The sequence below is a fragment of the Otolemur garnettii genome, unplaced genomic scaffold (genome assembly GCF_000181295.1).
Source record: "Otolemur garnettii isolate 467f Iridium unplaced genomic scaffold, OtoGar3 scaffold00101, whole genome shotgun sequence".
In the NCBI taxonomy this organism is placed as follows: Eukaryota; Metazoa; Chordata; class Mammalia; order Primates; family Galagidae; genus Otolemur; species Otolemur garnettii.
The window spans coordinates 451,672-465,830 of NW_003852496.1; the positions used below are offsets into that span (position 1 = coordinate 451,672).

The window sequence follows — 14,159 nt, forward strand, 5'->3', positions numbered from 1 at the left end:
AAAAAAAAAAAAAAAAAAAAAAACAGAATTCAACAACACATTAAAAAAATTATACACCATGATCAAGTTGGTTTTATTTCAGGGGTACAGGGTTGGTTCAACATAAGCAAAATCTATAAATACAATACATCAATAGGGTCAGAGGAGATCAAACTCTCACTCTTCACTGATATGATCCTATACCTGGAAAATCCCAGGGACTCAACTTCAAAACTCCTAGACGTGATCAAGGAATATAGCAGTGTCTCAGGATACAAAATCAATACTTAACATTCAGTAGCTTTTATATACACCAACAATAGTCAAGCTGAAAATAGTGAAGGACTCTATTCCTTTTACAGTAGTGCCTAAGAAGATGAAATATTTGAGAACTTACCTAACAAAGGACGTGAAAGATCTCTATAAAGAGAACTATGAAACTCTGAGAAAAGAAATAGCTGAAGATGTTAACAAATGGAAAAACACACCATGCTCTTGGCTGGGAAGAATCAATATTGTTAAAATGTCCATATTACCCAAAGCAATTTATAAATTTAATGCAATCCCTATCAAAGCACCACCATCATACTTTAAAGATCTGGAAAAAATAGTACTTCGTTTTATATGGAACCAGAAAAAAACTCGAATAGCCAAGACATTACTCAGAAATAAAAACAAATCAGGAGGAATCATGCTACCAGACTTCACACTATACTATAAATCTATAGTGATCAAAAAAGCATGGTACTGGCACAAAAACAGAGAGGTAGATTTATAGAACAGAATAGAGAACCAAGATATGAACCCAGCTACTTACAGTCATTTGATCTATGACTAGCCTATCAAAAACATTCAGTGGGGGGAGACTCCCTATTTAACAAATGGTGGTGAGTGAACTGGCTGGCAACCAGCAGAAGACTGAAACTGGACCCCACCTTTCACCATTAACCAAAATTGATTCTCACTGGATAAAAGATTTAAACTTAAGACATGAAATTATAAAAATAATAGAAAAGAGTAGAGAGAAAACACTTGAAGAAATCAGCTTGGGAGAATATTTTATGCGGAGGACCCCCCACCCGGGCAATTGAAGCAACACCAAAATTACATTACTAGGATCTGATCAAACTAAAAAGCTTTTGCACAGCCAAGGGCACAGTAAGTAAAGCAAACAGACAACTTTCAGAATGGGAGAAGATTTTTGCAGGTCATACTTCTGACAAAGGTCTGATAACTAGAATCTACAGAGAACTCAAACTAATTAATAAGAAAGGAACAAATAACCCTATTTCTATGTGGGCAAGAGACTTGAACAGAAACTTCTCTGACGAAGATAGTCACATGGCCTACAAACATATGAAAAAAATGCTCATCATCCTTAATCATCAGACCACCCTGAGATATCATCTAACTCCAGTAAGATTAGCCCACATCACAAAATCTTAAAACTACATCTTGGTGTGGATGCAGAGAGAAGGGAATACTTCTACACTGCTGGTAGGAATGCAAGCTAATACAACCTTTTTGGAAAGAAGTTTAGAGAACACTCAAGGAACTAAAAGTAGACCTGTTTGATCTTGCAATTCCTCTACTAGGTATATTCCCAGATGATCAAAAATTATCCTACAACAAAACATTTGCACCAGAATGTTTACTGCACCCCAATTCATAATTGCCAAGTCATGGAAACAGCCCAAGTGCCCATCAACCCATGAATAGATTAACAAATTGTGGTATATGTACACCATGGAATACTATGCAGCCATAAAAAAGATGGAGACTTCACATCTTTTATGTTTACCTGGATGGACCTGGAACATACTCTTCTTAGTAAAGTATCTCAAGAATGGAAAAAATAGTATCCAATGTACTCAATACCACTATGAATCAATACATAATCACCTATACATTCATATGAATGGTAAACCATAACTATAGTCCAGAAAGTAGAAAGGAAGAAGTGGGGGGACATAGGAGGAGGGAGGGTATTTGGGGGGAACCTCACCTAATGTGCATGATGCAATGGTACATTTAAATACTATTAAGAAATGAGTATAATTGTGATGGATGTGTTACTTAATTCAATGTAAGCATTTCACATTTTATATCGAAGCAGTACACTGAACCCCATAAATGCATCAATGTACAAAGTTATGATTTAATAAAAAATAATAATTAAAAAAAAGCAAACTAGTAAAGATCCCCAATATCTAGACTCTCCTGTATAAACTTCACCTTTGGGTGAAGAAATGACGAGAAGTTGCTCTCTGCAAATGTGTTCTAGCTAATGAACGAGGAGAATTAGAGCATCATCTTCTGCAGCCCCTAAGAAGTCACTGGTAATCCATGGCTACTAACAACACAGAAGGACAGACCGCCAGTGGCCAGGTGCCCCCTGCAGAGCCCACCGCCACCAGCCACAACTGTTTCACCAACCAATCAGATCAGACCCCCAGATGCAGTAATTTATAGAAAACAGAAAAAAGCATAGGAAAACAGGTTCCTACATCACAGTTGATGCAATCAGCAAAATCCAGACTGGCAAACTTAACAGAACTACTCAGATTTTTCAACAAAAACATGGCAGAGAGATGGACGAGAAACCTACAGCTACAAAAGAGACTTAAGAAATGTATCAACCAACAGTAACATATGGACCTTATTTGGATTCTGCCCCAAATAATTAAAAAGCATTTGTTAGCGTCTGAGACAACTGAAAAATTAAGACTTGCCAGATACTGATATTAAGGAAGCGGTAACACATGTGGCTATGATTTTTTTTAAGTGTCCTTATTTTTTTAAAGACAATGCTAAAAGACCAAACCACATTTATAGACATTATTACAACTCAATGCAATGAATGTAGTCTGTATATCTGAATGCCTGTAGTACTCTTTTTCCCTTCAAGTACGAAATTATCTACTAGGTTCAACAAAGCCATCTGGTATCCTTCATGAACTTTGCCTAGTATGTGGGGAAACTCCTTCTATAGACTTCTACCACAACACTTTTTTCTATTATCTTAAAAGTTCCATTTTGTACTTCATAAACCGTAGAAGTACCAATGACACAACATTCATCATAGGGAAATATTTGTATGAAGAAAACAGATTAACAAACAGTAGGGCATTATTATTTATTTTAAACAAGGAACCATAATACTATTAAAAATAGAGAGCAAAATATAAAATATCACTGATCCTACATACTTAATATTTTTATAACAATTTTTAAATAAACATAAATGAAACACACAAAATAATATAGTAAAAGAATTCACTGTTATTTTTACAAAGACAGTTTCCTTTAAGCTACTACCACATTTTTAGGAGAGACAGCCACAATCACAGACCACTAGGTCTTTTTTGGTCCAGGAGGTGTTGTTCAAAAATGCAAATAACTTGCTGACACTTTAAAACAAAATTTTGGGGTGGGCGCGGTGGCTCACACCTATAATCCTAGCACACTGGAAGGCCAAAGCGGGTGGATTGCCTGAGCTCAGGAGTTCAAGACCAGCTGGGGCCAGAGTGATACCCCGTCTCTAAAAATAATCAGGCATTGTGGTGGACACCTGTAATCCCAGCTACTTGGGAGGCTGACGCAAAGAAGATTACTGGAGCCCAAGAGTTTGAGGTTGCTATGAGCTATGATGCCACAGCACTCTACAAAGACTCTGTCCAAAAAAACTCCCACAAGATTTCAAAGTAACTCAGAACTGGAAGGCACAGTGCCACAGGAAATAGGGGTCAGCACCATTTATCACTTTCTTGAGGACAGCTGCAGTCTCCCAGGTCTCCACCATGCCAAGGTCAGGGCCAGCAGCCATGTGGCATCAGGTCCCCTCCCTGCTTTCTTGACACCTGGCCAGCTTTGTCCGCCTTAGTAGCCTTCCAGGTAACTGACACTTGTGTTTGAACCATTAACTTTCATAAAACTTTTTTAGGCAAATAAAAGAAGTATATACTGGTGCTGGCAATTTTGCTATTCAGTTTTCCTTAAGTTTGTACGGAACTAGGCAGTTGGTAAGAGAGCATTCTGAAAAGGAAGTAAGACAAAGAACACATCTCTGGGCTGCTTCTGCCCATTAGCTCACAGAGAACGGCAGGGCCCTGATCACCCAGCGCTGCGGCGCACATGGCCTCACCTGCATTGTTCCCAGTTCCTTTCTGCTTTTTTTTCGTGGCTAGTTGAATGGCTCGGTAATCAGTTCTTGCTGAGCCCCCACTTTCCTGAGACCAAAGAAAAGTGTGTCAGTCACTTGATCTAGACAGCAAAGGAAGGGTAGCAAGGGAACTACAGAATTGCCATAAGCCTGCTTCTTGAACACGTCAGAGCTCCAATAACCACTTCAGAGTCGCCAGCAAAGGCACACGAACAGCCAAATACTATGTCCAGTTATGAGGACAGCTGAACAAACTCAGAGTTTGAACAACATTCATGATTTTATTATCCAGAGAAGCAAAGTTTATTCTCTAAAGTCTAAAACATATTAAAATATTTTACACAGAGACTGTCATAAAATGAATTATGCACTTCTCTGCTTTCTGAAACAAACACCCAGCCTTGCCTTGGGGACTCCGGGTTGCCTGGCTGCAGCACTCTCGACACTTCTCACACTGTGCCATGTACCAGCACAGCAGGCCTGGGGCTGGCCCTGCCTTGCAGAGCCCTGCAGGGGCCACTCTGGCAATGAGAGCTGCGCTCAAAGTCTTAAACACCAAACATGTAATTATGTTATTGAATTAAGGGGATTTACTGAGGGAGTCACACAAATAGTATTCAAATAAGACTTAAACTATTGTAAATTTGTGAATGTTTTATAGGAAAAGTGTTTTAATATTTATCACTACAAAGAGAAAAGGAGCAGCCCTCAACAGCTCGTGGCATACCTGTAACCCATTCACCACACACCATTTGTATTCAGAGAAGCGAGGGAGCCCCACATCACACGGCTAGCAAGAAAACGAACAACGAGTTAGGATCCAGGTCTTACCAACTCCTCCACCTCCACCCATAGTTATGGCTCTGGAATGTTGCGGGGCACAAGAGAACTACTATCTATCTCCCAAGGCACCAGGGCACCAAGTCCCCACACCAGGGACTGGCTTCCCACTTATCTCTGCCCTGTGGACACCCCCCACCCTTGCCCAGCTCCTGTCTGCTCAGCCTAAGCAAAGCGCAGCTCTGCTACTAACAAGAAACTGAAGGGACAGAGACAGTCCTCCTCTCAGACCGAAAGAAATGAAAGCTGCACCCTCCCAAGTTATCCTAATTTAAAATATGTAACATCTTTTTAAAGTTGTGATAAAGTTAAGATTTACAATTTTGAACAATATAAATGTCACCATTACATTTAACCTATGCCACAAAGAAAAACCCTATTTGGTCATTCCCACTAGAGACTGAGGAAAGTCAGACTCTCTCATGAAAGCTTAAATTATTTTAAATTATTTTAAATGTATAATTGATATACATATAATTAAAGTATATTAACAGTCTAGCCTCAGAATTGGAGAAGTATTCTTATAATCCTCCAAAAACAAAGGATCATACCATTTCATTTTCTTGTTAATTCTAATTTTTAAAAAACGTATTTTGGCATTGGTTTAAAAAGCAGGCGTCCTCAAACTATGGCTCGCGGGACACATGCAGCCCGCCAGGTGTTTTTGCCGCCACTGCCCGTCCTGCTTAGCAGCCGACTCCTACCAGGGCCCACAGTCAGGCCCTCCAACGGTCTGAGGGACAGTGAACTGGCCCCCTGTTTAAAAAGTTTGAGGACCCCTGGTTTAAAGTTTCCATTAAACCTTTACAGGTAGTTTATGTCACAATTTCTCCTCTTCTAGGACTCATCATTAGTTAAAAAGCACAAAATGTAAAAACATTTCAACATTATGAAATACCTCAGTTATTTTTCAAGAAAATAAACACAATATCATGGAATCACAGAAAAAAGGACCTTAGAAATCATCTAGCCAAATCCCCTTATGTTTAGAAATCAACGAGAATTTAAGGCTCAGGTTAAGCGATCTCAGGTTAAGGTCATAGGAGCTCATCAGTTCCAGACTCAAGGTCAAATTTCAGATCTCCAGACTTCTAGTCCAGGGCTCCATCCTTCTGCAAACCAGTAAGAAATGTCTGCACAGAAAGGATTAATCCACAATATCCTCAAAACTGAATATGACAGAAGTGAACTATGAGGTGGTGACTGAATGGAAGGCTTCATACCAAGTAGAGGCTGCCGGTGCCCACACTGAGCTCTGTGTCCTGAGCACCGGGCCTCTCCACTGGGCTGGACAGCACAGGCTGGGCCAGCCTGCAGCTTCCTTTCTGCCGCCCAGCTGCTTCAGGGCTGGGAAGCGAATCCTGCTCCACCTTGACTGCAGCCAGCCCCTTTGGGACACTGGCATTCCCACGGGGGGCACCTGAAAAGGCTGGTGCAGTGACGTGTGCTGCCGAGTTACTGCTGGAGGTCACAGGTGGTGGGTCTTGACCCAAGTTCTTCACAGGCAGAGCCACCAAACAGCCTAATGCTCCTGCACTCATGGTCTGCATGTCGTCCACACCGAAGCTGCCCTGCTGGAGAACAGTGGCTGCCGTGCCAAGAAGAAGAGGGCTGTCCAGACTTGGAGGCATTTCACTGTGGGCCACCAGGACCAGGGGGTCCATCTGCCCATAGGAGCTATTATTGGTAGGGAGGTTCCCTCCCAGAGAGGAGCTCACAGAAGTGACATCAATAGTCAGGATTCCAGAGTTCAATGCCTCCTCTGAGCCACTAGCAGAACCACTACCGCCAGCAGGCGTGTCAGAGAAGAGTGCTGCCAGGTCTATGTTAGCGAGCTCACTGCTGGGCACAAGAGAACTTGGAGCTTCTAGCTGAGGTAAGGGATCTGAGGAAGGAATGAATACTCTGGTTATTTTATGACCTCAGACTAAGAAATTCTGCTTATGCTTAAGGTGTTACCAAGCAAGCCCCGAAGGAAATATTCACTGTCCCGTTCCTATGGCCTCGTCAGCACAGGGACTGGCTTGCTAACACCTCAAGCACTTCACAGACCTGTCGCAGATACTCAAGCTGACAGAGATGTGTCCAGAGGAAATAACTGGAGAGGTGAAAAACATTCCCTAAAGTAACAGTAACTACTAACAGTGAGAAGATAAGATCCAAATTCTTTCTGGCTTCACACCTGGGCCCTTCACCCCTACACCACAGTAGTTACCTGAGAAGACTAACACTCCCCATGGTGCACACTCTTCAGAAGTCAGTTGTAAGCTGACCTGTGGCTCTGGGCATATTTCTGGAGTCGGCTTGCGTCAGATCATGTCTTGCCTGCTTTGTGCCCCATTCTACAACTAGCTGCCACTCCAAAACCAATGTGAGCCATGTGGGGTTGATCAAAGGGAATATAATTGGGCCCCTGGCCTATCTTCTCTGGACTGAGATCAAAGCTCCAGCTCTAAGCAGATGCACGGAACTCAGACACCAGGTCCCCTGAGGTACTCTGAGACGTGCTTTCCTATGTGAGCTCGTGGGCTTCCCTCCTATTACGTTTCAAATCTCTAACCCCTCCAAGACTATAACCCAATCCACACCCCTCAGCATCCAGTGCCTGGTCCTGACATAGCACTGAATGATTACACAAAAGAATTCTACAGATCCCTCTCCATTTGTAGCCATGGCTTTTGGTCATAACACTCTTTAAATATTTGACTGTTATTTAATTAATTTAAATAATCAGAATATCCTTGGAAGAACAGTAAATATTAATGACTTCAAAAGTTTTCAATGATATTCAAGCTGTGGATTTGTATTTAAGAACATAGCAGTCACACCAAATTGCAGGGCTCTTCTAGAACCAAGCAGACAGTAAAATGTGGGTACAATGAATTTGGGCCTCTTCTGCCTCACATTATTCTTTACCAAGAAATCACTGCAGCTTCCTGCCTCTCCTAGTGCCTGGCCTTGAGGGAAAAGGTTCTCAATTTTCCACTTCTGTTCTTCCCATACTGTTAGCTAACCTGAAATTCACACTTGCACGTTGTAAAAACCCAGAGCACCCATGTTTTGGGGGGTTTTGAGACAGAATCTCATTCTGTCACCCAGGCTAGAGAGCAGTGGCCTCAGCCTAGCTCACAGCAACCTCAGCCTCGTGGATTCAAGGGATCCTCCTGCCTTAGCCTCATGAGTAGTTGGGACTAGAGGTGTCTACCATAATGCCTGGCTAGTTTTTCCTGCCCCCCCCCTCCTTTTTAAGTATAGACAGGGTCTCACTTTTGCTCAGGTTCAGATTAGTCTTGAACTCCTGAGCTCAAACAGTCCTCCCACCTCAGCCTCTCAGAGGGCTAGGATTATAGGTGTGAGCACTGAGCCTGGCTCACAGTGCCTGTATTTTTAAAGCTAACCTATGAAAGAAAACTACTCTAGACAAAAAAAAAAAAAAAAAAATCAAATTCAGAATATATTATTAGTTGTCACATTACTTGAAAATGCAAAAAGAACACTGATACAGTTTGCCCTCAACTCTCCACCAGCTCTCACCCCCTCCCCCCCAGGTCAGATTCCCAGAGGAAACAGTGTCCCTGGGAGTATGAGAGCATCTCTGAAGAGGGATAGGGAAACGGAGACAGTCTGGAGTGCTCAGAAAGAGCAAGGAGACCTAGAAAGAGCAGAGGTGGCTCAGAATTCAGGACAAAAGTTCCATGGAGACACCAACTGGGGGGAGATGTGCTAGGGAAAGCCAACAAAATAAAGGCTGAACATTCTTCAAGGGGAGCACTCCAAAGATGAGGGAATGAAGGCTCAGAGGCAAGACAGAGCACAAGAAAAGGGTACCAGCTTAGCAGCCATGTCATGACATCTGTCCTGGGCCACCCGAGGGTGGAGAAGAACAGCACTATCCCTGATTCTCACACACACTCAGACATACTCATCTCCACAGCTCCCAGAGAGGGATGTGAGAGGCGCAGACCTTGGCATTGGCTGTGCTGTCTGACCATGTGAGCCTTCATGCTGTGCTTAGAGGTGAAGAGTCTATTGCAGCTGGACACTGGACAACGGCTTTTGGGAGTACTGGCATCCTGCATGTGCTTCTTTGAGTGGATATACAGACTGCTGCGAGCGGAGAATCTAGCACAGCACCCTAGAACAAATTGGGCAATAAGAGTTAAAATGAGGAATTGCCAATGACCCAGGAAAAAATGAGACTTCCTCATCAGGTCACAAACCACAATGAGAACAGATCAAACATCATTAGGAGCATCATAAGGAATTAAAGTCAAAAGCAAACTGTCTTTAAAAAGCAAGAGATTAGTAAGAACCACAGGGAGATCTGAAGTCCTGCCACAGCCACGTCTAAGTATGACCCCAGACAAGCTGGTGCTGCTGCTGTTTCCACACCATGCATGGTACTAAGTCAGGGCGCCTGTGGCTCAAAGGAGTAGAGCACAGGCCCCATATACCAGAAGTAGGGGGTTCAAACCCAGTCCAGGCCAAAAAAAAAAAAGAAGATTAAATCAAATTAGGTATTAAACAACTCCTTAAATATTCAACTGTGGGCTCGGCGCCTATAGCTAGGGCGCCAGCCACGTACACCTAAGGTGGCGGGTTCGAATCCCCAGCCCGGACCCGCCAAAACAACAATGACGGCTACAACCAAAAATGGCCGGGCGTTGTGGCGGGTGCCAGTAGTCCCAGCTACTTGGGAGGCGGAGGCAGGAGACTCGCTTGAGCCCAGGAGTTGGAGGTTGCTGTGAGCTGTAATGCCACAGCACTCTACCCAGGGGGACAGCTTGAGGCTCTGTCTCAAAAAAAAAAAAAAAAAAAATTCAACTGTGAAAAATTCACACTAATCATCTGTATTAAGGTATTAATATATAAAACAATTATAATCCTATGACATCCAGAGTTGGAAACTATCTGAACAGATCATCAAAACCAATTCCTTCCATTTTCTGCTGACAACCTAATGCCCAGACAGCAAGTGTCTCTGGACCAGGCTATGAGCAGACCTGGGGCTGGCATTACCTTGCCCACATACTCAATTCAGCGTGTAAGCCTCAGATCTGCACACAAACATCAGAGGGGAAAGAAGACAAATTCAAAATTACAGTCACCTCCCTTTATGCCCTGATTGCCACTGTGTGGGCTCTGTTCCGCATGGACACAGGGAAGGCAGCAGGGCTCCAGGCAGCCGGAAGCCTGTCATCTGGCAAGGCCAGCCCAACAATCAGCTGCTGCAACAACACAGGGCAGAAGGAAACCAGCCCTAACAGAACAAAGAGATGTCCCAGGGGCAGGGAGGTACCACCATCCAGAGGCAGGTAGAATTAGAGGTGTCTGGGCCCTGACCTGTGCTAGGGCCACCCCAGTATTGGAAACCACCAAGCTCAGGCACTTGGGCACCAACGGCAGGTGGGCAGGCAGCCTGGCCTGGACCCTGACTCTAGCTCTGCCACCTACCAGCTATGCGGCCTTGGCCCAATTATTTTATCCTTTGCAGAGATCTCCTTTCTCTCTTCCGTAAAAATGGGAATACCCACTTATCTCATGGGGTGTTATTGCCAAATAAATCAACACCTACATATAAAGTGTCTGCACAGGGCCTAGGAAATGAACAATGCCAAACGCGGAGCTCTCTCAGCACAGTAAGCAGGGTGCCGAAGGCCAGACCCTGGCTGCCCCGAATGCAGTTCTCAACTCAGTATCTCACTTTCAAATAAAGCTCCAAACTTGTTTCCAGGTCAGGCTCCTTAAAGAACATCTGGGCAACAGCAGAGAGGACTGCACGCCTCCGGTTTGCCCTGCAATCGCAAGGTGCCGTGTGCGTGCTTTGCTTACAGCGGTGCACAGGCTGCCCTGGACCCCCTTCCAGCTGGGTCTCCTCAGCACATATTTCTAGAGATAGACCAGTCACAGAGCAGAGGCTCAGAATATTCCTTTTATCAGATGGCTTTCCCAAAGGCAGGGGTCACCCACAACAGGACCTCACCTCTATTTTTAAAAGTATTTGCCAATTCAACAGGCAACAAAATACATTTCATCTTAGTTTGTATTGCCTTTGATGACCAGGAATGTGACCATTTTTCTATACATGTTAACTGCTGGCTTTTCCTAATTGTTCATTTATCTGGAGATTTGTGTCTGATCCTTATAAATGAAAGCCCCACCCAGGAAAGGGGCAGAGCACCATCACTGACAGACTTGTCTCCACACCCTGAACTCTGGGGATGACCAGGCAGGACGCCGCCCCTCACCCCCCCCCCCCACCAACCCGGACTTGGTGTGAAGGCTCTGTGACAGCAGAGACATCACCACCCTCCAATCCTGTCACATACATGCTGTCCTCAGACTGCCCTGCCAATGCCCCCACTGACTGCTGTCATTGCCCAAACCCTGTCTTCATCTTCTCCTTCTATTACCATGAAAAAAGTGGTTAGTGTTTGTTTTACTTTTTGTCACAAAACATTTCAAACATCTGCTAAATGGAAAGTGGTACAGTTGGTCACACACACCTATAGCCTAGCCCCAGGAACTGGAGGGTCCTAGTCAGCCTGACAAGGTACGCTGGGCCCCCCCACCCAGCCCTATCCCACCCATATGTGAGCACTCTCAGCCTGCCCTCCCCTCTACCCCTCAATGCCCAGACTTACCCAAAGCTCCCTCCTCAACAGCCAGCTCTGACCCCTCCCTCTTTTCCTCAGTCACCTCAAGCAGAAGTGCAGGCACAAACCATCCCCTGCCTCCCACTCAGGCCAATCCTTAGGGCACTGGAGCATAGTATAAACCCCGCCTCACCCATCCCACACACACATTCCCCCTGGCTCCGCTTTCCTCAACACAATTCCATGCATCCTCTCTTGGCTCAGCACCCCTACGCTGCTGCTGACCCTGCTGGGGCCCTCCCACACCTTCACCTGAATCTGTGGCAGTCCCCAGGTGCTGCCCTAGGCCTTTTATTAATCTAAAAGCAATCATAACCATAGAAACCTACTTATGTCCAAGTTTTGCACACGCTCTACCCTAATTAACTAATGGAACCCTCACAACAGCCCCATGAGGGCTTACCACACATGAGGGAAAGAGGACAGAGGGTTTTAGCTGTTTGCCCAAGGTCCCAGGGCAGACTGCTACTCAGCGACAGACCTGGGACTTGAACCCAGGCAGAAGCCATGCTTTTGATCACTACACTATCCTTCCTCTCCTTCCATTTACACTGTTCCTTGGAAAGTCCATCAGTTCTGGGGCTCAAATGAAGACTTCCCGTGTGCTTCACTCTGCCAGGCCTGCTCACCAAGCTCCTGTGGGACATCCCCTGCCAGCAAGCACTTGAGCCCATACAGCAAAAGGTACTTAAAACAGAGCACATCCAAACCACTGCTCCTGTGTCCCCACCTCAGAGACACTGACCCTGCTGAAAAACCCAAATCCATCATGTCCTGTTGCCTCTACTCCCATCTGTCCTGGGTGCTACTCCCCAGTGCAGGCACAGCCCAGAGGCTCAGGATGACCATGCCTCCCTACAGCCCTGCTGTGCAACTCCACTGTGACCACAGCACCCACCTGCCTAAGCACTCAGCTTGTTGCTCATGCACCTCTAGGAGACTCTTCCTCCTCCTCTGGCTAACTGGGAGACTATGCCCACTCCCAGGAAAGGCTGGGTGAGCACTGGGCATTGCTAGAGTACCCTGCACATTACCTGCTCACTTGTTATACATTCCTGAATGCAACTATGAAGGAAGGAGGCACCAAAATATAAGTTAAACGACTTGTATTATGATCACTGTTCTAAGACTGGCCTTACCTTTAAATGGATCTTTATTTTTTTATTTTTTGAGACAGAGTCTCACTATGTCATCCTGAGTAGAGTGCTGTGGCATCATAGCTCACAGTAACCTCAAACTCCTAGGCTTCAGTGATTCTCTTACCTTAGCCTTCCAGTAGCTAAGACTATAGGGGCCCGCCACAACACCTAGCTATTTTTTGTTGTTGTTGCAGTTTTCATTGTTGTTTAGCTGGCCCTGGCCAGGTTCGAGCCCATCAGCCTCCGTGTATGTGGGTGGTGCTGTAACCACTGTGCTACAGGCGCTGAGTCTAAAAGGATCTTTATTATCCCCTTCTCCAGATAAGGAAACAATGTTGTAGAGAAGCAGCTTGCCAAGGTCATCTTTGGGAGTGGTGTAGCCAAAATTCTAATTCACAGCCTTCCTGTGCCCCAGTACACACAAAGCTGCACAGCAGGCCCAGCAGAGACGAGCCACAGGGCAGCTATTTGGTAATGAACTGTACCTTTGGCATTTTGAAGAAAAACATTAATGTCCTTTTCAGAAAGTAAGCTACCTTTACTATTGTCCAACCACAAAATGAGCAGCTACCTAGAGTTTACTGAGTCCAGGCTATGGGCAAGACACACAAAGGGGCATTTTCCACATTATTTCACCCAACCCCCACAGCCACCAAATCAAGTGGCATCAAATCAAGCAGGTAATGTAACTAGAGCCACAGATCCAGGGAAGGCAGGACCTGATGTCAAGCCCAACCTGCCTAGTCAACACAATGCTGCAACTTACACTTACTTGTCTTTGACCAACTAAATTTACCTTTAAACAAATGCAACTTGCAGCATAAATGTTGCTGTAGTACTTAGTTCACAGCTCAAAGCAATGTTTTAAGCTCTACCTTACCTTCCACAGGACACTCAAATGGCTTTGTGCCCAGGTGGGTTATGCTGTGTCCTTTCAGGTGCTCTGCTCTTGTGAACGACTTCCCACAGCCTTCGACAGGACAGGTAAACCTCCGGTCATCATCATGTTTCCTGCCAGAACAGGAAGCAACAGCACAGCGATTACTCACAACTCATGGGCACGGGCACAGGCCTCAGAGGGGATTCTTTGTTTAAAATTCTGCTAAACATACCAAAATACAAACTCTCTGCATTTAAAAAAAATGCAGTCATTATATTTCAGGAAATCTTCTGTCTTTAGTCCATGTGAGATTTTCAATTTAACTAACCCATAAATGAAAATTCTACTATATTTATTTGTTTATTTTTTCTTGAGACAAAGTCTTACTCTGTTGCTCTTGGTAAAATGCCATGGAGTCCATAGCTCACAGCTACCTCAAATTCCTAGGCTCAAGAGATCCATTCTCCTTGCCTCAGCTGCCCGAGTAGCTGATACCATAGGTA

At 44.7% G+C, this 14,159-nt stretch overlaps 1 protein-coding gene across 2 annotated transcripts in view; it reads right to left on the minus strand.

Annotated features, from left to right (window-relative positions):
- ZXDC (ZXD family zinc finger C) overlaps nt 1-14,159 on the minus strand; it is a 44,054-nt gene that overhangs the window by 24,845 nt on the left and 5,050 nt on the right. For both annotated transcript variants that reach the window (XM_012809250.2, XM_023516966.1), the window contains exons 4-8: nt 13,657-13,787; nt 8,946-9,116; nt 6,205-6,866; nt 4,869-4,931; nt 4,124-4,208 (exon numbers count right to left, since the gene is read on the minus strand). In XM_012809250.2, the coding sequence (XP_012664704.1) occupies nt 4,124-4,208; nt 4,869-4,931; nt 6,205-6,866; nt 8,946-9,116; nt 13,657-13,787 (1,112 nt within the window). The remainder of the gene's footprint in view (nt 1-4,123; nt 4,209-4,868; nt 4,932-6,204; nt 6,867-8,945; nt 9,117-13,656; nt 13,788-14,159) is intronic.